This window comes from Neodiprion lecontei, chromosome 4 (assembly GCF_021901455.1).
Source record: "Neodiprion lecontei isolate iyNeoLeco1 chromosome 4, iyNeoLeco1.1, whole genome shotgun sequence".
Taxonomy (NCBI): Eukaryota; Metazoa; Arthropoda; class Insecta; order Hymenoptera; family Diprionidae; genus Neodiprion; species Neodiprion lecontei.
In genome coordinates this window covers 41,371,278-41,394,972 of record NC_060263.1, presented here as the reverse complement: position 1 = coordinate 41,394,972, position 23,695 = coordinate 41,371,278, and the positions used below count along the sequence as shown (strand labels likewise).

Here is a 23,695-nt window from a genome sequence, read left to right as displayed (position 1 = left end):
ACATAATAACTCGAACAATGTTAGATAATTGTTGGCCACACCACCGACGACCACGTGGTGCAATTTGCTAACCTTCAGATAGCAAATTTTACTGGAGGGGGACAGCACAGATTAAGATGGATGGAACCTCAGAGTTCGTCAGGCACGGCGATAATGTGCTGATTGAGATCTTGCACGATTGAGGTGTCGGAAGTGGCTGGTGACGATTTCTTCATCGAGTTGTAGGCCGCGACAGCAGTGCGTACGGAAGTGACACTTTCGTAAGTAAACAATTAAAAACCATAGGTATAAATAGCCGGATAAATAATACAATTTTTTCATAATAGACATATTTTTCATAGTGGATGATCGCTTACCAAGACCTAGATATCTTCAGTTCAGTTCGTTAAATGTTCGTTTATTCCCTTGCATCGTGAATTTTCTGGTGCGACAATCTGCCTCAGCTTCCCTTATTCGAACATCTAGTGATTTATACTGAGATATTGAGGAGAGCTGCTAATACGATCATCCGATCGTGCCTGTTGCATAAAAGATAGAAAGTTTTTTGTTCGTCCAGCTAGTTTTTCAATAAATTAAGGGGTAACACAACTCTAACGGCCGAAAAAAGGCATAAATTTGACGATTTGTTTTGAGAGTATGGGAAAGGAAGTATGATTTCTTTTCAGAGGGTTTATTTAACACATATTCAATTTGATGCAAAATAGCGGCGATAGATCCAATCTTTGGAATCATCTTCTTTTTAAAACTCCTTCACGGGAGGACGGATTTCTCATAAAGTATAAGACCTGGAAAAAAAAACCAACAAATTTTATAATCTATATATTATCGCCTATGGAAATGCGTAGGGTTTTCTTTTAAATCAAATATTTTAGAAACGGTGCACTTTTAAAAAATTAATCGATTTTTGGCCAACAAATAAACATTAAATTGTTTACAAAAAAAAGTTTACGTTAAATGAAAAGAACGGCTACAAACTTCCATAGAGGATGTGATTGTGAAGCTACTGTCAAAATTTCAATTCGATCCACGTAACGGTGTTCAGGTAATCCGTCCTCCCAGTTCGAAAAAAGTCATTTCGAGAAAAATGCGTTTAAAGTTTTACGAACACTCAGCGCACGCTCCAAGGCATTTCAAATCGAGAATTGACCGTTTTAAAAAAATTTCTTCGCTATAAGACTATATTTTCGATAATAAGGATATTGATTTTATAACCCTAAAATATTGTTTAAGCCCCCCCACCCCCACCCCCGAAGAAAATTGAGTTTTCCAAAATCCTAGAGTGGTGCTGGCTCTTAAATACAATTAACAAATCGTCTAACTCGATTTTTTTTTTAATCAAAAATGCATACACTCCTACAATAAATATTTGCTAGGGTTATTAGATAGCAGTCTTGTTTCAAATTCATCAAATACGGCAGCAAAAGAAATCCAGAAGGCATACATACGAGTACATGTTTCTGTTTATTCAAATCGATATAATTTTCGGATTCTTATTTGATTTTCAAGAACATGTTATCGCCTCGGCCTGATCTTTGCTTGCAAGTTGAATTCGTTTATGTTTGAATGATTTGCGGTAAATTGATACAGCTGATATCTAATCTCATGGGATTCGGTAATAATCCCAGGTACATTTTCGCGTGGTGAGTGATGAATCCAAAGCAATCTTCGGACAATATAAACAACGCAATTTTATTACGCAATGCCTCTGAAATTATTCAGACAAACCGAATCTGTTATCATTCAATTTTGTAGCAGTCACGATGATGAACAAAACATCTCACAGATCAGTGCGGATTTCATTGGTGTTAATTGCTGTTACGCAACGTTACCCACAGCAATGATTAAGATAAACCACGTTAACAGTTAAACTTCTGAAATACATGCTGCCCTAATGAGCAAATTTATCACAATAGTCTCTGATATCAGTATTGTTTTGTATCTTGAGGGAGGAAGATAGTATTCAGATAGAATTTTCGACGGTTCATTTCTAGAATCTATCGAATCGAATCGAAAAAAACCACTTGCTCATATTTTATTTCGGATTTACAAAAGATCACAATAAAATTCTTACTATTCGAAAGTTCTTCCACGAGAGCAAATCGGAGAAAATCAACATACAACTTACATTTTAGTCAGAACTGTCGACGATTTTTAACGTGTCAAAGTCTGATTACGAATCCATTACTGTTCCAGAAATCACAAAATGGTTTTCTTGACGCCATCTTGGATCTTGAGTGCCGCGATTCTCTTCTTCACCACCCTCGTGTTGGCTTACTTTTACATGACACGGAACTTCAACCACTGGAAAAATAAAGGTGTGACGGAAGTAACGCCGATTCCATTTGTTGGAAATTTTGGTCAATGCCTTCTCTTCCGGCTATCGGTATTCGAGTACCTTGCGGAAATCTACAAATGGGGCCAGGGCCTGCCCTACGTGGGGTTCTACATATTCGACAAGCCAGCCTTGGTGCTCCGTGATCCGGAGGTCATCAAGAGCGTCTTACTCAAGGATTTTCAGAACCTCCCGAACAGATATGGGACTGCATCCAGCAAAGACTTCGTCGGAAATAACAACTTGTTTCTCATCAAGAATCCTGACTGGAAGAACCTGCGCTACAAATTGACATCCGTGTTTTCTTCGGGAAAGATGAAGGCGATGTTCCCATTGGTCAACGCTGTCGGGGACGATTTGGCTACCTACTTCGAGCACCTCAATCTGGAAGGTACAAGGTCACAAGGGTGGAAGACATCGTTACAATAATGGAGATTCGATTACCAAATATCATTTTTCTTACAGGTGAGGGTCAAGTGCTCGAGTTGAAGGAAATCTGCGCCAAGTACACGACCGACGTTATAGGCACCTGTGTTTACGGCTTGCAGGTCAACTCGTTGGCAAACCCGAATGCTGAGTTTAGAAAATACGGGAGAAGGATGTTTGATTTCACCTGGAAACGCGGCGCCGAAATGATGGCCATATTCTTTATTCCCGGGATCACAAATTTCTTCGGATCCACGCTCTTCGAGGGTGAGAGCTCGAATTTCATGAAGAAAGTCTTCTGGGAAACTTTGACGACCCGCATGCGGACTGGCTTGAAGCGCAACGATCTTATAGACCTTCTCATAGAGCTGAGGAATAACCAAACGGACGACGACTTGTTCCGTGAGTTCATCGACATCGATTCATTACGCTTATTTACGAAGGCTTCCACCCTTTTCGGACAGACAATTAGAACTCTACCTACATTCGATCGTACGGTTAATCTACTTTCAGAATAACATTCGTTGTACGAATGTAGTAGTGTAGTGTATAATGTAGTTTTTTACCAAGTTCAAGGCCAATCATAATAACTAACACAGTATTCCGTAAAGGAAAAATCAAATTTTAGAGGATTGAAGTTTGCTTCAGACGTACGTCTATGAGATTTGTGACGGGGGTTATTTTTTCATTGATCTAGAATTTACTGACGAAAACATGGTCGCCCAGGCTGCAGTCTTTTTTGCAGCAGGATTCGAAACCTCGTCGACACTGGTGTCTTTCACGCTGCACGAATTGTCCCTGCAACCTGAGCTGCAAACCAAACTCCGTGAAGAGATCCTGACAGCTCTGGAAGAAAGCGATGGAAAGCTGTCCTATGACCTGGTGAACCTATACTCAGAAAAAAAGCATTATTTTTTCAACTCTTGATGATGTATTTATAATTATTGTAATTCTTCATCGTGCCAACAGGTGCACAACCTTCCATACCTGGCCAAGGTCGCCTGGGAAACTCTTCGAAAATATCCCTCGGTGCCGTTTTTGGACAGAGAGGCTATTTGCGATTACACAATTCCAAAAACTGGCCTTTTAATCAAGAAAGGAACTCCCGTCTACACTCCATTACTAGGGCTTCACTATGATCCGGAATATTATCCTGATCCCGTCAAATACGATCCGGAGAGATTCAGTGAAGAAAACAAGAAAAAGCGACCTGCCTTCACGTATTTGCCGTTCGGCGAAGGTCCTCGTAACTGCATTGGTAAGAGTTGGAGTCAAATCGTCGAGCTAATTAGTAATTCGTGTCGATATTTGTTTCCAACGCGAGATAAATTACATTTATTTACAGGTCTTAGATTCGGACTAATGCAAGCAAAGATTGGTCTCGTCAAAATCCTCTCAAAGTTCGAAGTCTCTCCGTGTAACAAGACCCTCAACCCCATGCGCGTAGATCCAAAAGCACTCACTTACTCGTCGGATGGTGGCTTGTTCCATCGAGTACGAAGAATCACGACGACAGCCGGGTAAAAGATAACTGCGAATCCCATTCGTTGCTCGTATATGCCTAGTAATCTGCACGGTGCTTACGCCACGAAGTAGAAAGTCAAATTCAAGAATTAACCCACCTTAAGTGAATGGTAGACAGCGTCTCGAATACATTTGATCACACACGCGTAAAACAGTATAGTACTTTTTATATTCAACGTTTATACAAAGAAAAAAATGGGGAATCATTTAACACAGCGTGGTGACAGGAAATTATTGCACCATCCAAGTGAAAATTAAATGGTAGAGGCTATCTCGACTGCAACGATTTGAATAAATTGTTTCATAATTCCTGTTTGTCACTTTTTATGTTCGATACTTTATTTTCAATAAATAAATGTGTATCCTATGTTTAATCTTATGAGACTGTGAGAGACCATAAAGAACTTTGATGCTTACCGATGCTCGGGAAATGGCCTATGTGGAGACTATTGGAAACCTTTATCATCCCTCGAGTTTTTATAAGACAATGAATAAATCACTGAAGTTTTTATGAACATAGTTAGGCGATGAGTTTGCGAATATTGACTGTAATTTAAATTCATAATTAAAAGTACAATGAGACGTTTGTCGATACACCATTTGTCTAAGGTGTAAGGCCACGTTACAAAGAGAGCACCTTTATATCAGAAATACATTCGAGGCTAAGAATGTTAAACCATTAACAAAAACAAACTTTGAACTGTAAAATAAGAATGCCACGACGTATACTAAAATGATAAAATGCAAGCCAAGAAAGAAATTCTCGGTATGATAGTCGATTCTCTATTTCCATATTCCGTGCATCCCGAATAAAGGCATTAACGCACATTCTGATGGGTAAATAATTCGTATCACAGCACAAAAACTTGCTGTTTAGACTACGTTCACGTAGTGGATAACCATTTCTGGCATCATGACCACGTTCCAGTTCTACCATATTTTGTGAACAAAACAAGAGTGATATGTGACCTCCATCAATATTGTAAATTTCAATTCAACATCTGCGCCAACCCTATTTTTTCATTTCCAAATTGATTTTAACCCTGTAGGCTGCACTTGAACTATACGAAAGAACAATGAGCACTACTTTGAAACAATACATCTATCCCACGCATACATCTAAGAAAAGACAATTGGACGGTCATTAATCCCAATGATCTACTGATCTTGTTCCAAATTCGCTGAGTACTGTTCAAATAAACGATGATGAAATAGCATAATCGTGACTGTTCTATTCACGAACAGAGAAGTATGGAAGGGTCGAAGTATGGAATAGCAAAGTGATTAGAAACGAACGTCCTGGCGATGGTAATAACTCGAAGTGAATCCAGTGAGACGCCCATACAATCGAAATTTCGACTCGGGTTGTTATGGCTTCTTCTATCTACACCTTACGATTATGATATTGATATTTATCTTAAAGACTTGATTGGATACGCAAGTTTATTTTTCACCAACCAATGAGATTCGAAAACCTGATGCCAAAAACTGACGTTGATGGTTACCGCAGGTAAGATAAGGTTAATGTTCTCGCTGGTTACCGAGGTCGGGAACAACCCAGATAATCACCTTCACGGCCTCATGTTGGAAGATAATCGTGCAGACTGTCCTTCACTGACGAGTTCAGAATAAGCATTCGTCTCTTTTCGACAAAGTCATTCCGAACCAGAGTAGTGATTAATTGTTTCATGTTAAAGGTGACGGGCGGGTGGTAGAGTTAAAGGAATAGAATTTACCTACGGACGCGCTATTGAAGTAGTGACGGTCTTCTCCATACCATCCAGGAATCGTTAAGCATATTGGATTTGTAGCGTTTGAAGCCAGCCTCTCAGAATTCGTCCGTAAGGCATTTTGGAGCCCTTCGACACCTTTTTCAAATCTAGGAACCGCCTGAATGATCTTATCGACTTAATCCCCAAGCAATTAGTGAGTAGGTACTTGAATTTGTGCGTCGATTACATTTCTATTATGGATCACATACCAGCTCCATTGTTACAATCTTCATTTAATTCAACGCCTTCAGATTTGTTTTTTATTTAACGGCTTGCTAGTCTTATACTACTCATTGTCAATAAAATATTGCAAAGGTCATATTCTACGATACTTTTTCTTTTGACAACGTTTGGGACGGCCTTGGCGGGATACGATGCCCAACTTGAACATGGACTGAAACTCCGGTTGCTTGAATCAGGCGCGCGGATCGTTCCGCGTTTAGGAAAACTCAGGGTATAATAACGCAAGCATGTTTCACGCAAAAAATTTGCACACCATACTTTTATTGCTTAAATCATCGATCGTGTTGAGATGCAAACGATTGATCGACAAAAATATTTACTTTATTGTAAACGAAATGAAAACATCAGTACCAATCCCACATATAAGTGTCACGATACAAAACACTGTTATGCAATAGCTGTTACCAATTATGTCAACTCATGAATTTGCGACACGGTGTAATTAAGGGTTTAGAATCAGTATATAGCAGCATGACTGGAGTCACGCAATATTCTAACGAGTCTGGAAACGATTTGTAAGATCATTACTCATCGACGAACCTCCGAGACATTTTCATTCTCGCTGCCTTTCCTTCGTAGAAGCCGTTACTTCAAGCTGGAAGTCCAGAAACGGATTTATATCAACAGCTTATTGTACCTCAGAATTTTGAATTGACCAAGATTTTCAATATTCGACTGGTAATCCAATATGCATACACAGATGAAATTATATTTCGACTGGTAACCACGAATTCCTTACTCCAATCCATCTTTAATTGAAGAGCTTACTCTTTGCTCGAAGCTATTGTTCAAACTCAACCTCGACTTAATATTCTCGAACCGCAAATACCGTGCTTGGTCCAAAGATCCAGTGATCTTTTGTCAATCAAGTATTCGTGGCTATACTTTTAGCTCCAAAATATGGTAAACAGATTCCTGTTTGTCATGGCGAATATAGGAATCGGAAATGGCAGTTCGTTAAATAAACTGACTTTTACATGATCAAGAACCTCTTTCGAAAGCAGGTACATTATCGACTTCATGCACATGATGTTTTTCACACTAAGAATACAAAATTAGTTGATTTTAGCCGTCTGCTGAAAATGAACAAGAAACGCTGTGTCACAATAAATGACGAACGCGTTGGGAAATAGCAAATCATTTCTCTACTAGAGGTGAAATGTTAAAGAGATAAACAAATCTAGAATTCAAAAATGAAAAAAATAAATAAACATAAAAACGAAATGTATAACTGAAGAAAGAATATAAATAAAATAAAATAGCAAAATTAAAGAAGAGAAACAAATAGATAAATAAGATATACATTAAAACGAAATATCAGAGCGAGAGAAAGAGAGAGAGAGATAGAAAAAGAAAAGCATTTATTAACCTGTTAACTGGGTGTGACGTTCTGACACATCTTAGTGAAAGAGCTGGCGCCCGTTATATGCTGCGTAATTTAAAAAGGGAATTTCACGGTTAACAGGTTAAGAAATGTCCTGAGGCTGTGGAGGGAGAGAGAGAAAGAGAGAGTTCAAAGTACAAACGGGTTATTCCGATATTTTCTTACGATAAATCTGTGTAAAGCCGGATAATCCGTGAAGTGTATTTCAATAATTCAAAATCATGATCAAGTAAATTAATTTAAAACAAAGCCACTCCGATACTGAACATGTATCGAAAAATCGAAAGTCTTCCAAATGAGTAAAACAAAAAGTATAATCCACCAATAATAATCAATCTCTCTCTACTATAATATTCAAATAAGACGCTATAATCTCAATGTATATTTTACATGTCATTTTGCATATCACCTTTTTTATGCCGATTCCATTTATACATTTCTGATGTCGATTAATGTTATACATATATTAAACTATCAGGCCGAGTTTGTTTACCTGTGACAAGAAGGGACATTTTTACTTCTTTTAAAAATTGAATGATACGAAGTTCCAAATCATATCATGGATGAATCAATAATCGTTTATACTGATCTACATCATTTTTGTCCACATTTAGTTTTGTTTCGTCTATTTCTTTTGTCTCAGACATATCTAAATCGTGACAATCCACACTGGTGCGCTCACTGCTTCGTCGTAAACAGCAATATCATGAAAAGTGTAATTGGACATCCGTTGTATGCTCCGAAATGAACTGAAAACTGAACGTGATTAGGAATTAACCACTGGTACACAAGTCCCAAGATTTTCGCTGTAGGCATCCGATAAATGAAAAACATTATCGAACGGTACGTACGCACTTGCCTATTCCATATTGGGCAAAAAAATTGTTAATCGACGCTACTGCCACGCGATCTAATCAGCCGCTCATATTCGAGGTTGTAATCTGTGGCACGGGGTCAAAGAAGGCCAATGCGATTGGTTTTCATACATAAAAAGAAAGGTCAAAGTGTGGCGAGAAGAGAACATATCATACGCATAAATTGAGTTGTTATCCTACCCAATACCGATTCCATATGAAACCGTGCGTTTATCAGTATTTTTGACCGGAACGATTACAGAACCATTGAACGGCTGTTCAAAAATTTTTCGTATCAGTTCAGCCTTATTGATAGATCGGAAACAGAACGTATAGTAAGTAAACCAGAAGTATCAAATGATGATCAGGTTATAGTGAAGTGAATATCCACAGCGTCAAATAATTGTGATTACGAAAAATTGTACATTCCAGAGCCGAAGACATGGCATTTTTCGTGCCAATATGGTTAGTCAATTGCGCCATCATATTTCTGTCCATATTGGCCACATCGTACTTCTACATGACGCGGAACTTCAACTATTGGAAAAAGAAAAACATAGTGGAGAAAAAGCCGTTACCGTTTTTCGGGAACTATTTTCCTTGTTTCGCCCTTCAAACTTCTCCGGGTGACTTCCTCAAGGATCTGCACGCCGAGCACAACAGCGTTAATCAACTCGGCTTCTACATCTTCGATAAGCCTTGTCTTCTAGTGCGGGACTTGGAGTTGGTCAATCGTATTCTGGTGAAGGATTTCAACGCGTTCTGTGACAGATACAGCGGGTCAAACAGTGACGATCCTCTGGGGGTAGCGAATTTGTTCACTCTACAAAATCCCCATTGGAAAACTGTCCGCACCAAGCTGTCGCCGACTTTCACTTCCGGGAAATTGAAGCAAATGCTCCAATTGATGGTCAAAGTCGGCAAGGACCTGGACCGATACTTCGAGACTTTGAAATTAGAAGGTCAGTTGAATTGTACAAATTTATCGTGCTTGCGATATAAAGGAACCGTTAAATCCCCAACAGCCTGGTTCTGTTCAAGGCGAGGGTCGAGTGATCGAGCTGCGGGAAGTCGTCGCAAGGTACACGACTGACGTAATTGCGACGTGCGCTTACGGCATCGAAGCCAACTGCTTGAATAATCCTAATGCTGAATTTAGAAAGTGCGGCAAGAAGATTTTCAACGATAGTTATAAGCGCGCCTTTGAGTTCAGATCCTTTTTTTTCACACCGGGTATTACGAAGCTATTCGGTATGCAGTTTTTCGAGAGAACTTCCAGTGAATTCTTACGCAAGGTACTATGGGACACTCTTACCCAACGTATGAAAAATGGGATTCACAGGAATGATCTGATAGACACTCTCATCCAGCTGAAGAATGGTCAAACCGAGGCCAGCCTCAATGATGACGACTCGTTCAGTAAGTTTTGCCCGATATCATCTTAACCAGTGACCACGTATATTGCTAGATGTTTTTCGATCATAGAGTTTGACGGCGACAATCTGACCGCCCAGGCAGCCATTTATTTCACTGGGGGCTCTGAGACGACATTACTTACAATAGCCTTCACGCTGTACGAGCTGGCTCTACAACCGGATATTCAGTCAAGACTGCGAGAGGAGATAACTTCGGCTCTCGAGGAAAATGGAGGAAACATCGACTACGAATGGGTGAGTATTTTCTTGGATGTGCTCGGGATTCGTCGAACCGCTACTGCACCGCTATAAAAAAACTGTTCAATCACTAATGACCCCGCTACAGGTGATGCGGCTTCCTTACCTCGGCATGGTCGTCTCGGAGACGCTTCGAAAGTATCCTGTAGTACCGTTCTTGGACAGAGTGGTTAACACCGACTACAAGATACCCGGCAGTGATACAGTGCTTGAAAAGCATACGCCAATCTTCATATCTGTGTTCGGATTTCATCACGACCCAGAATATTTTCCGGACCCTGAAAAGTACGACCCGGAGAGATTCAGCAACGAGAACAAGCAAACGCGTCCCTCTCGTGCCTACATGCCATTCGGCGATGGTCCCCATAACTGTATAGGTAACGGTTGTTCACGATTATATGGTACAGCCGCGATTCGATGATGAGAATGTACCATTTTTATTTACTTTTTGATAGGGTTACGTTTTGCACTGGCATCGCTCAAGCTCGGCCTCATCAAGATAGTATCAAAATACAAGTTATTTCCGAGCAAGGACACTGTGATTCCGCTGCGACTGAATCCAAGGAGTTTTTTCACAACCATGGATCATGACCTGTTCCTCAAAGTGCAAAAAATTGATGACTGAGTCACGTCGTTGAGGATTGACCCACCATTTATTTCTCTAACAGGGGTCGTCAAACGGTCAAATAATACATAAATACAGGAAAAGCTATAAAGTAAATGGATAAAAAAAAAAAAAAAACAGCGCGAGATATTCGTAGAAACTGTCACGAAAATCATGGTATCATTTTGGCACGGTCATTCATGATTGTTCTACCACGAACTTGAATTTATCTGAATGAAGAATTTCCAGTGTTTATACGAATTTCAAGTATCATCAAAGAGAATACTGTTAATATGTTGATCTATACGAAAACACTGAATCCTCGTATCAGAATCTACTTGATTGTTGATACCGTTCAAGATGAGTTTTAAATCTTGGTCTTCAATGTCAAACTCTTATGTAAACTACGAATTCCCGAAAAATAAACACATATTAATGTGACTGTAACATTGCAATTGAATATTTTCGATACAGTAGCTTTGATAATAATTTTTAAATAATTTAAAGCAATTCAATGATAAATATTTTATCTACCAATAACAATACAAACAATTGATATAGCAGTACAGTCGTTTTTTTTTTCACTTTACGCCCACTAGGCATAAAAGCCAACTTCACGGTCGCAAAACATGAACGTTATCTCTTTATGAGCCGACTATGACAAAAAAATATTTGAATCAAATGTTAATTTTAATACCTTCACTGTAATTATATTCTGTATCTCCAGTGTTTGATTATTGGTTATAAGTCGCTATAAAATTGTTATGAAATAATATTATAATTCCAAGTCCAATAAAAATTTGAAGTTGAATTTGTTCCAGGATTAATTAGGGTGAAAAAACGAGTCATCGGGCTGATCCCGACGCTATCAACATGTAGCTATGTTGATGCTGTAAGTAATAATTAGACGCTTTACTTCTGAAGGGAGTTCAAAAGTTCATCTTGCTATCCACCCGACGCGTCGGTACGAGACAATGAGTAAGGTCCCAGATAGAAACACGGACGCATATGTGTAGTCGTGTGATATACCTACATATGTTTCCGACAACGATGGTTAAATTACATCTGCGTCGTCAGATAGTACGACACGTCTTCAACACAATTTCTTCTACACCTTGATCTTTGTCAAAAAAAAAAAAAATCCTGGCTTAAGCCAGTCGGCAAGGACGTTGTTGCCATGTTTACAAGAGTATCGAGATTTTTATACCATATATGCATATATCAACGTATCGGAAATGTAATGAATCATCTTAAAATGAGACGGGAAAGTACGATATCTAAGTATACACTTATTTTCTCCAAAACTAAGTTGGCAACCCAATGCATGCTCAGTATTACTTATTATTAGTTTAAACACCGGCATATACCGTATAATTTTGATGATTTGAACCAACGATAATTCTAACTCCTTACAGTGTCAGGGATTTCCTTAGTCCAGACTGAAATGTATTTACGTATTTTCAATAACGAAAATATTTTATACTTCCAAGTCAAATTTACATGCAAATTAATTTTTAAGAAAATAAGAAGATATGCGTCGATATGATCGAAGTAATCAGCTGAACTGAAGATTTTGGAATCATAAATCTGATACTGTTGTACTCCTAATAGGTTCGAAAGACACACTGATTGTAAAGTAAAAATTCTGTAGTCACAGGAAGTTTAACCCTTACATGCAAACATTTTACTTTACATGCGATTCACTTGAAATTTTGCATTCATGGGCTTTGGGGATCGCTGATTACGAATCTTGACACGAAATTAAAAAAATTTAAATTATAAATTCAATATGGTGGACAGACAAAATCAAGAAGAAAAATTTTGAAAAAATTCTGTACGATTTTTTGATGTGTATTAAGTTTGTGTAAGAATTGGAATTCCGGATTTAAGGGCAGTTTAGCAGAAAATGTTTTTTTTTCCGTGGAAAAGTACGAATTTCGACCATTTGGTTACATGTGCTATTTTTGTAAAAAGTAAATGAATCGACAAATTTTGTATTTTTTTTTCAAGACTTGGAAATATTTCGGGGACCACGTGGAACCAAAACAGTAGTTTAATTAATAAATAGCTAGAAAAAGAAAAAAGTGGAACGCTGAGCAACCCTGCGTGAATTAAAGGGTTAAGTATCGTGAACATAACAATATTATCGTGAGCTTGGTTATAAACATATATTTATGTTAATTCTTGCTGTTAGTTACTATACCTCCGGTACAGGTCACAACTTCATGGTAACAATTTTCTTTATTTCATATTTAATGAACACAATTATCATTCTTAAAATGAAAACAAACAATGTCTTTGGAACAGTTGCACGTACGCAGTGAAAGAACAGATAACAACATGCAATTTTTGCATACTCGGTTGCTACTGCTACATACTAGTTATTTGTTTTGCAGATTGAAGGACAGCTTCGTGTTATCCGAGCTCGAAGAGAGGGAACTGCACGCTGCAAAGGAACCGGTCCCCTCATTTAATGCAGCTCAAGTAGTATGAAAACTGCGTTTCCATTTCAGTTTCACAGCGGCTTGGGTTGTTCGAACCTGGCAATTCTGCTCTCATTTTCACTCGATACGTGCAATACAATTATTTCAGGTAAGTGCATCTTAAGCCTTACTGCATTTTGCGGATAGTATAATTCACTAATCTTTACATCCTTTGGATCTTTAATATCAAAAGACTAAGTATACACGCTGATTGTTAACGAGAATTTCGAAAGATTCGTAAAATCCGGAAATAAGCGACGCCCGCTATTTAGACGTTTCCGGGTTTGATAGTAGACTTCAATTAGTTGGTAATATTTCTCTAATTATCTGTATACGATTAAACACAAATCTTGTACTCACCTTTCTACGTGACGTCGAACTGCCAACATCTTCATACTTTTGTTACAACTTACTGGTGATTAAGTTATGTCAGATAAATGAAACTGTAGAAAGTACTTACAAATCCAATGTGCAACTAATTTTCACTAAGCACCCAGCTTTTTTCGCTGCTTCGATGAAAGTTTCACTTCGGTGATATATTTAGAATAAAATGGAAATAAACTGGTGTTTTGATCGTCATTGGACAGGACTAAGATGGCTCTGCTAACATGGTACTGGGGACTCGACGGTATCCTGGTATTGCTGTCGCTGATATTTTCGGCGTACCTTTACATGACGCGGAACTTCAAATACTGGGAGAAACAAGGAGTGTTTGAACTACAACCGACAGCTTTCGTCGGGAACTTTAAGGACTGCTTGCTCTTCCGGAGATCAGCCGGCGAATTTCTCAAAGATCTCTACGACAAGGGGAAGGGCTTGAAGTACCTGGGCTTCTACGTTTTCGACAAACCAGCTCTCCTCATCCGGGACCCTGTGATAATAAAAAATGTGCTCATCAAAGACTTCAACTACTTTTCGGACCGATTTGTTGCTGCAAGCGACACCGACACCTTGGGTACCGCAAATCTGTTTTCAATAAAAAACCCGCATTGGCGGATTCTGCGCAACAAACTTACGCCAGTTTTCAGCTCTGGAAAGCTGAAAAAGATGTTTTATTTGATGGCTGCCGTGGCCGAGGATCTGGACACTCACCTTGAGACCCTGAACTTGCATGGTAGGTGCGAATTCAGCTTTCTCCTCGCAGACCTCTGTTCAATTTTTTCTTCTCTTTTTCACGAAGGCAAAGGCCGAGTGATCGAGCTGAAGGAGACTTGTGCCAAGTACACCACAGACGTGGTCGGCTCTTGCGCCTACGGCCTTCAGGTTAATTCCCTGAACAATCCGGAAGCGGAGTTCAGAAAATTTGGTAGAAAAGTATTCACCTTCAACTACAGACGCGCTCTAGAGCTATCCACATTCTTTTTTGTTCCTGGTATCGTCAAGCCATTGGGATTCAAATTCTTTGAGCAGAGTTGCTCAGACTTTTTGCGGAAGGCTTTGTGGGGCGCCATCGACGACAGGATGAAGAGCGGTGACTGCAGAAACGACCTCATCGACACTCTCATCGAGTTGAAGAAAGCCCAGGCCGAGAGTGACGAAAAAGATCCTGACGCGTTCAGTGAGTTCGTTTTCCACCTGGCTAAGGCAATGCGTGTCGATGGTTCCGGTTTCCTCGAATAGATGCAGACTACTTCCTAGTTCCTGACTTTGCCTTGGAAACCAGAACACAAAAACTGCAATTCGTCCTCTCGGATACATACATGTTCGTTCTGTTCATAGTATTCGACGGAGACAACCTGGTGGCCCAGGCAGCGGTCTTCTTCACAGCAGGGTTCGAAACGTCGTCTACCGCGATGTCCTTCTCGATGTACGAACTGGCCTTGCAGCCAAATCTTCAGCGACGACTCCGCGACGAGATCAGTTCAGCTCTCGATGAGAGTGGAGGAAAGCTCAGCTATGATATGGTGGGTATATTCCTTGGATTTACTAATATGTGATAGTTACTTTTCCGCGACTGAATTATAGGTAATGAATCTTCCGTACCTGGATATGGTCGTGAAGGAAACCCTCCGCAAATATCCCCCTCTGCCGTTCCTCGACAGGGTAGCAATGGTCGATTACAAAGTTCCGGGGACTGACTTCGTCATAGAAAAGGGAACACCGACTTACATCCCTATGTTCGGACTCCACTATGATCCGGAATATTTTCCGGAACCCTTCAAGTACGACCCAGAGCGGTTCAACGAGGAAAACAAGCAGAATCGGGCCTCTTGTATCTACATGCCTTTCGGAGACGGTCCTCACAACTGTATCGGTAAGGATGTGGTAAAAATGGAGAGCTCGGTTCGACGTCGTGCGACATGACATGACGCTTCTCTGATTTACTTCAAGGTCTTCGGTTCGGACTCCTCCAAGCGAAACTCGGCCTCGTCAAGATCCTCTCCAAGTACGAGGTGACGCCCTGCGAGCGAACCCTGATCCCGATGCGCCTCGATCCGAAGGCCCTTATTTTGTCATCGGATGGCGGTCTCTATTTGAACGTACGAAAAATTTAAGCCGATAGTATTAAGTGAAATGCTGTTGACGCTAAGCATTTATGATGATTGTTCCCTGGAAAATGTTTTGTGTATAAATATTGTATCCATCGTACCGTGAAGGTTCTCTTAACGATCACCTCCGAACAACGGATTCCTCTTTACAACAAACAGTCTAAAAGTCTCCAGAAGCACAATTTACACGTTAATATAGCTTAAGTTTCGCTATATCGAGAAATATCATCCGAGAAATAAGACGTATAACTAATGATGACGTAACTCTGTAATTAAACTTAGAGACCGATAATTCGAGAGATATTGCAGCGACCATCGTCATACATTACAGAGCGTGATGTTAGATGTACACCCGTCAAATCTGGATTATCATCCCGTTACACGAGTAATTTCATGACTAAGTGTTTCAGTGCCGTTCGTTATGATCTGCCATCATGTTATGACAACCCGTGGTTAGATAACATAATTACCGAAATGATTTCACTATAATTTCCACTGTCTTCGGATTATGTGACAACTAATTATTAACGACGACTGAAACAGTTTCTCGGCATTCAACCATCGTACAGGATTATTTTCAAGCACAAATTACACCTATGTTAGTCGAATGAGAATGGTTTAACATTCGAACCACACAAATTTATAGTCATAGTGGAAAGAAAAAAGAATAATTGTCGCGCCGTAATTCGTCTTTGGATCGCTTGATAAAAATTGTACCGATAGAACTTTCTTTTTCGATGATTGTAATTGATTTTCAACATCGTTGCGAAAATAAAGAGAAAAGAATTAGTGAATATGTCCAACCAATAAAATGGGTCCTCCGTCTTGTTGATCATAATTTGACATTCATACTTCTCGCTGTCTTGAAACCGACACTATTAACATCTGTTCAAAGATTTTATTATTCTCTACATTGAATTGATGGGTGAAATGTGAAGAGAAGCCATCAACGACCGTCGATAAATTTGTCCTATATATATACATACATATATATATATATATATATATATACCTCTTACGTATTACATGTTTAATGTTCATACATGTTTTCTACATTCGGTTTTTCATTAGTTACATGCATATATCGATTCATTTCACTCGCCTGCGAGCATATATTACATCCATCAATTTACCTTCCATTCGATTATTTTATCATTTATGTTTGTTTGTTTGCTCATTATTTTTATTTCTTGTCAATATAATTTCGTGTGTTTTCATAATAATATTTGTGATGATGGTAATAATAATATTAATATTAATAATAATTAACCGTTACAATTATGCGGTACTCTTACCTGCTATTATAATTAACGTTAAACGTAGATCATTATAAATGGAAGTTTCAGTATACGAGTCGCGCGGTATTCGCGTACATGGAATATTTCATTTGCTTTGATTTATTTTTTGATTTTCACAACACATTCGCCGCTGCGGTTTTCGGCAAGCTCCCGTGCGAGTCTGATACAGCAATTGTATATTATATGTGTAATATACCTAATACGGGCAGTATTGACGTGAATAAATAACATTTTCAATTGACCGCATTCTATATCTAAACGCATACATATATATATAGGTATATATCTCAATTAAACGTGAATGTTATTTTACATTACTGTATTCACAGTTTGGGATCAAAGATGCAGATTGACGTTTGCATAGACAAATTTGATATTAGAAATGAATGTAAAAGAAAAGGTTGATCTTTCCATACACGTATAAAACGAAATATACATACCAACAAATGTAAAATGTATAATGATAATCAGGTCAGGCACAGACAGTGTTTTACAACGTGTGATTATGGCTGTAAACTGTATATAAAATATTTCCTTGCATTTTGCGTTTCGTGTATTTTCGATCACGTACAAAATACACGATGTTGTATCAGTGGCGACCGGAGCAAAGTGAAGCAAACAAATATTTGAGTGAGAAATTTTTCCCGGAATTTTCGTACCTAATTGCGTTTTTAATTTATTCATTTTGACTGTGATCGAACATAATTAAAACAAATTAATATGTACTTGCATTTTTATCATCATTATCATTATTATTATTATTAGTTATTTAATATCGTTTCATTCTTCATTTTATTTGTTATATATTCTATTTTGTTTTGATAGCATTTTTTTCTCACAAAGTCTTTCGTCAATTCGACTTATAATAGGTATACAGTTTCAGAATTCGGTATTCCGATAAGATTGGTTTGATTTGAATAAATTTGAAGATTATCGCTACGTAACATGTAGTATATGTATTAGGGTGGGCCAAAAAAATCGACTATTTTTTTTTTCACTTTGTACTCCGAAAACTTGGTTGTTAGAGACCTCAAAAATATTCTCGCCAAGTATGAGCTCTTAATTTTAATAGGAAGGTCCTCCGCCCCGCAGTTTTCTATTTTTTTCTTATGGTGAGGAAGAAAAATACATATCTCGGTATCTACTATTTATATAAAAAAAATAGTGTGCATTGAAGTTTGACGATGAATATCTTCTGAACAGTGAGTTATACAACAAAATTGTAAGAGACCTTTTTTGTAGAGAATTCAATTTCCTACGAAAATATGATACAGATTTTTTTTTATATAAATAGTAGATACCGAGATATGTATTTTTCTTCCTCACCATAAGAAAAAAATAGAAAACTGCGAGGCGGAGGACCTTCCTATTAAAATTAAGAGCTCATACTTGGAGAGAATATTTTTGAGGCCTCTACCAACCAAGTTTTCGGAGTACAAAGTGAAAAAAAAAATAATCGATATTTTTTGCCCAATATGTATACATATATATATATATATATATATAACACGAACATGCATGTGGCAAGCAAAGGCAACGTTTCGAATTCATTCCGACAGGTTTACACTGATCATGAGCACGAATTCTCTCGGCTTGTTTCATGCGTGTTCGTGCTCAATTCTGCACCCGTCTAAACTTTACATCACTCGCCTGATATGATCGATTCGCACACGTGACGCATAAAACAATATGAAATTACTGAAAATTTTATAATTGAAATTTTATAGAAAAATTCACTAATATACATTACGGAGTTTTTATTATTATATGTATTAGAATTTGTCTAATTTATTTGTCAATCTATACGTAGAGTTACAGTTATATACCTATAGATAGAATACATAATTCTAGATATACGATGATTTAATTTATTTGATAAAATTGATAATTAACGCAACAAAAATAAACGAAAGTAATGAAAACAATAATGAAAACGATAAATTATTGAACGGTGATGTTTGTAATAATGATGATGACGATGATGATGATGATGATGATGATGATGATGATGATGACGATTGAACCATATCCCAAATAAATAATAATTTGGGTGAAAATAACGTAAGACTAGAGTTCAACAATACATGCGTTTTGATCGCGCGTAAAGACACATCGATATAGAGTATAAAAATATAAACATCAAGAGACGAAAGCACAGCGATAGTTGTATTTTATATTTGGGAGCGGGTATAATTGTAATAAATTAATATCGGTTCTAAAAGAAATATGATGACAGATTATATCTTGTTGCATAAGGTTTGCTGCGAGTGGCTGCAGGTCACAAGGATTGACGGTACCATTTTACAACTCAGTATTAATATGCAGTTGATATGCGTTATGAGTGAAACTATTTTCACACGTCATTCGAAGGATCCGTGCTTTCTCGTACCAATTGTGAAATTCTATTCTTCTCGCTCGCGAATGCATTAATTGTAAATTATGAGGTCGTTCCTTACTCAAAGTGAAATTCGTCGACGAATAGACTATAGTATTAATACTCTCTCAATTGGCAATCCTTTTCCTTTCCACGATAAGTCAGTAATTATTAATTCAATGAAATCGGTGTAAAAATATTTGTCGGAAATTTGAAAGAAAAATATCGACTCAATGAAAGAATATCAGGGATCATAATATTGTCGAGTTTATAGTGGTAACGAACTTTCTATCACACAACGTAATTTGTAGGAGATTTAATCCTTGATTAGGAAAAATATGTTTGTCTTCAATGAGAGGTATGTTTAATATAAAATTGTAAATACTGACAATTCTATGAAATGAATCTCCTATCGTGTACACTTTATATTTAAGGGCTAAATGATGAGAGGAACAACCAAGAATTTAGCTCGACTGTGCGCCATGGGTTTTTTTATACGTATAACTGATCCGAATAATAGGTCAGGTTCAAGGTGTGGAATTCGGAAAGTTTTTCACCTAGTGTAAGATTTTTCCGAATCACCATATATATACATATATAGATAGTATGTATATAGATATACGTTATACAGGTACCTATACGATGTGTACATTGCATATTTGCAACATCATTATACTTTACACATATTTAACGAACAACATTAATGATTATTATTATTATTATTATTATCAATATTATTATTAATTAGGCTAATCGTCATTATAGGTTTTGGACAATAAATAAAATAGTCTATATGTATTATTGTGTTATGTATAATATAATATAATATACTATATTCTGCCAATTAATAAATACCCAAATTACGAGGCGAATTCGGCCGATTTTTTTTTTCAATCATCTTTGTATTCAATGTAATTATTCATTCGCGTCGAGAGATCGAAGTCAACCATTTTTATTTTTATTTTTATTTTTTTTTTTTGCAAATTATACTTCATTTAAGTGAAAACTTGATCCAACGACCCGTAATGAAATATTAAAATTTTTGGCAGCGGCACACGACCCCCGAATTTACGAGGGATGCTTCGTCAATCGAAAAATAAACCGAACCACGTCTCTCCGCGGCTCTCGATCTTTCATCGTTTAAGCGAAATAAGCACTCTCCGTTTCAGGGGATACATGCCACCTCGATATTGGTGTGAAAATCGATTTCCCGACGCTCCCACATTTATAGGCATGATACACATCTATGTATGTTTTTGTGATTGCAAAACGTAGGTAATACATTGAGTGAACATTCATCCGAACGGTAGTTAAAACCATTTATTTTTTAGATACCTCTCCAGACATTAACCGTCATGTAATCCCTCAGTTCGAGGACAAGTTAAAGGCAAAAGAACCGTACATAACGCCACGTGACGTGTGAAACGAAGTTCGTTTTGATGTAGCCATGATATTTCTATTCAAAACCTCGTATTTTTCTTAATCTTCGTCAACGTCGACGTTATAAGCATTTCGAGAATACCTTGATAATTTTTAAATTACGATTCAGTTTCTCCTATGGTTTTTCTTCACAGTCAAAAATTGTCTCAATAGAGTTTCATTTTAAGATGACTGTCTTTTTATTTATCAGTGAATTGCTATTAAATTAATCTTTGGAAAAATTTAATGTGATTCTTAAATAGACTTTGTGTTAGTTATCTACTGCAAAGACTCGAGCACGTATTACGAAAATAGTCATTGAAGAAGTAGGTATAGGTGACATCCAACCGTTGAGCGGAGGAAGAATATCTAAAAAAAATTTACCATTTGAATGAAAGAGCAGTCGTACGATCCTTGTGGATTTCCATTCTGATGTTAACTTATCGCCTTACGTCACTCGAATAAAATCTTCTCGCGATGTGTTCAAGACGGCAAATACAACTACGATTACGATTCGAGTATTTTTCCTCTCTTCTTGTCCGTAGAAATGCTCTGATCGATAGTTTTGTATCTAAACACTTTATCTTTGGTACGAAGTTGAAAACCTCTTTGAAATATGGTCTAGAGTGGTTAGCAGCACGAGTCGAAATGACAGAGAAAAAATATAATCGATAACACTAACCAATTCGGGTTTTCCCATGAATTTCATCTTAAGATCAATAAATTTGTCGAGGGCCATTGCGTATACTCTCGATTGTATGTTCGTGAACCCTCGGTGAACTGTAATCGTGCGATTGCATCGCTAAAGCGATAATGATCCGATACAAGTTGATCTTCCCTTCGAAAGGTGACCAAACATTTTCACCGAAATGCGAATATGTGTCATCAATCGATAAACCTACGTATTCCACGCACGGCATCGGGCACACAGCCGACCGTTAAAACCACACGTACCTAATTTAATTTGTCGTTTATCTTTACCAATATTTGATACCAGTCTATCACTTGAATCCGTCGTGATTAGGATAGTGGGAACGCTGGGGTGAGAATTGCGCCTCACTACCCTGTCTCTTAGGCCTGAAGCTAGCTGCAAGTGAAGATATCCAGCCTCCTTGAAGTTGCTGCTGCTGGGGCTGCTGTTGCTGCTGGTCGTTGAGAGGACCGCTGTTGCTCCTGGCACTGTCGATGCTCATGCCGGACTTGAACCGTGAGAATATACCGGCACTGTACTTCTTCGAAGTGCCGGGCGACGAGAAGGCGAGAGTCTTCTTGCAGGCCTTGTCCGTCTCCTTGTGGAGCATTGAGTCGAGGCTTCCGGTGTGCTGAAGCTCCTCCGCATCCTTGCTCTTCTGAGACCCAAGGAATATCGACTCGTTCTGCATCGTGATCTTCGTTATGTCCTCCATGCTCGCGGAGCTCCGCCGTATCTCCACCTTTCCAATGTCCTTGTCAAGGAGGTTCGTACTGGTGCTCGGGTTGAGGACAATTTCCGGTTTGGTCCGCACAGCTCCGTCGATTCCCTTGAACTCGGCGTTGAACCCCTTACTCCACTCTTCCTCTTTGGGGCTCGTCTTGACCGTTGCCAACTTCCCCTCCGGGTTCGAGAAGTTTCTCTTATGCTTGGCGAGCGCGACGTCAGCGTCCGTTGCCGGTATCGCTTCGAGTGAAACCGAGGGTCGTTTGTCCTTTGCGAAGACCGTCTTCCAGCCCTTGTTCCTTCCCTCCTGGTTCTTCCTGGCCTTCGGCAGGGTCATTGCGCGCTTGTCCTCCCCGGCAACTTCACTCGCCTCCAACCCCTTCCGCGTCTCCTTCGTCTCTTTGGTTTCCTGAGGCTCCCTCGTCTCCTCGAGGACCTTATCGACCTTGGTGAGGTTGCACCGCTTGCAGAACGCCCCGATGTTTCTCGCCGGACTAGTGCCGGTTACAGAATTGCTCTTGCTCAAGCCCTTCCCGGCACTCTTCCCGGTCTGCTTGACGCTCGGCGATTCCCTCGAGTCAAAACTGATGCTTAGCCTGTCGGTGAACGTCCGCAGCCTCGAAAGGAGCGATTTGTGATGGTTCGGGGTGGACTTGTCGCGCTCCTCGCTGCACGAGCAGCTCTCGGGGGTCGCGGTGACGTCCAGAAGGACGGTTCCGTTCTCATTTCCATTCCCCCTCCCTTCCTGGATCTCCGTTTCGTCGCGTTCGAGTTCCTCGACGATCCTCGAGTCGTCCAACGACCTTGCGCTGACCGGCGAGCTCATGTCGCTACTGAGGTTGTCGCCTCTGCCGCGATGCACTTCGTACCTCTCAAGGTCACGGTCGTGCTCTCTCATGGCCTTGGCCAGGTCGTGGTGGTGGTAGTCAAGGGTGCTCCGATCCCTGCTGCCCTTCCGGCTGCCCGGGTAGCTTTTCCTGCCGGCGGTGCCGCCTTCCGTCGATATTTTGAACTTGAGTGTCTTCTCGCTGACCTCGACCTCCGTCGCCGTTTCGGGATCCGAACTCTCCCCCGTCTCGACCTCCTCGATCGTCAGATTCTCAGAAGAGTCCTCGATCGAGCGCGACCTCGACCTCAGCGTGCATCCGGACCTTTTCGAACGTACGCTCTGCGCCGACGAGGACTTGACAACGTACGTCGATAACGAGGTCGTATTCGACTCGCCGAGGTCCACTATGCTCTTGCGGTGCATTCGCTCGTCCTTCGCAGCCTCGTTCAATCGACGGTAGTACTCCAGGGCGTCTCGTACCGGGCGTACTATGAATTCCTGAAGAGACAAGCTGGTCGTTAATTTCCTGGCATTCGCAACTCGGATTGGAAAGAAAACGAAAAATGGATCGAAC

General features: G+C 39.3%; 3 protein-coding genes across 8 annotated transcripts in view; 2 read left to right on the top strand and 1 right to left on the bottom strand.

Annotated features, from left to right (window-relative positions):
- The first annotated feature begins 1,454 nt into the window (after positions 1-1,454).
- LOC107216955 lies at positions 1,455-11,378 on the top strand. The gene is made up of 12 exons (XM_046737988.1): positions 1,455-1,538; positions 2,194-2,723; positions 2,798-3,160; positions 3,456-3,640; positions 3,728-4,016; positions 4,104-4,280; positions 5,793-5,865; positions 8,968-9,497; positions 9,577-9,954; positions 10,021-10,205; positions 10,297-10,585; positions 10,664-11,378. The coding sequence occupies exons 1-12, from the start codon at positions 1,510-1,512 to the stop codon at positions 10,831-10,833; spliced, it is 3,198 nt and encodes a 1,065-aa protein (XP_046593944.1). The 5' UTR covers positions 1,455-1,509; the 3' UTR covers positions 10,834-11,378.
- Positions 11,379-13,257: 1,879 nt separating this feature from the next.
- On the top strand, positions 13,258-15,884 carry LOC107216863 (cytochrome P450 6k1). Its single transcript, XM_015654219.2, has 6 exons — positions 13,258-13,404; positions 13,883-14,409; positions 14,476-14,853; positions 15,015-15,199; positions 15,261-15,549; positions 15,627-15,884. Exons 2-6 carry the CDS (start codon positions 13,890-13,892, stop codon positions 15,788-15,790), a joined length of 1,536 nt encoding a protein of 511 aa, XP_015509705.1. The 5' UTR covers positions 13,258-13,404; positions 13,883-13,889; the 3' UTR covers positions 15,791-15,884.
- Positions 15,885-16,528: 644 nt separating this feature from the next.
- LOC107219437 overlaps positions 16,529-23,695 on the bottom strand; it is a 109,137-nt gene continuing 101,970 nt past the window's right edge. For all 6 annotated transcript variants that reach the window (XM_046738879.1, XM_046738875.1, XM_046738876.1 and 3 more), the window contains one exon: positions 16,529-23,619. In XM_046738879.1, coding sequence (XP_046594835.1) covers positions 21,877-23,619 — 1,743 coding nt within the window. In that variant the 3' untranslated portion in view covers positions 16,529-21,876. The remainder of the gene's footprint in view (positions 23,620-23,695) is intronic.

Excerpts from the sequence above, each read along its gene's own strand:
- LOC107216955 (XM_046737988.1), top strand. The coding sequence starts at position 1,510 with ATGTTATCGCCTCGGCCTGATCTTTGCTT. Across the intron at positions 5,866-8,967 it reads AATCACCTTCACGGCCTCAT|AGCCGAAGACATGGCATTTT; the intron begins GTTGGAAGATAA and ends TGTACATTCCAG. Across the intron at positions 10,586-10,663 it reads TGGTCCCCATAACTGTATAG|GGTTACGTTTTGCACTGGCA; the intron begins GTAACGGTTGTT and ends ACTTTTTGATAG.
- LOC107216863 (XM_015654219.2), top strand. The coding sequence starts at position 13,890 with ATGGCTCTGCTAACATGGTACTGGGGACTCGACGGTATCCTGGTATTG. Across the intron at positions 15,200-15,260 it reads GAAAGCTCAGCTATGATATG|GTAATGAATCTTCCGTACCT; the intron begins GTGGGTATATTC and ends ACTGAATTATAG. Across the intron at positions 15,550-15,626 it reads CGGTCCTCACAACTGTATCG|GTCTTCGGTTCGGACTCCTC; the intron begins GTAAGGATGTGG and ends ATTTACTTCAAG.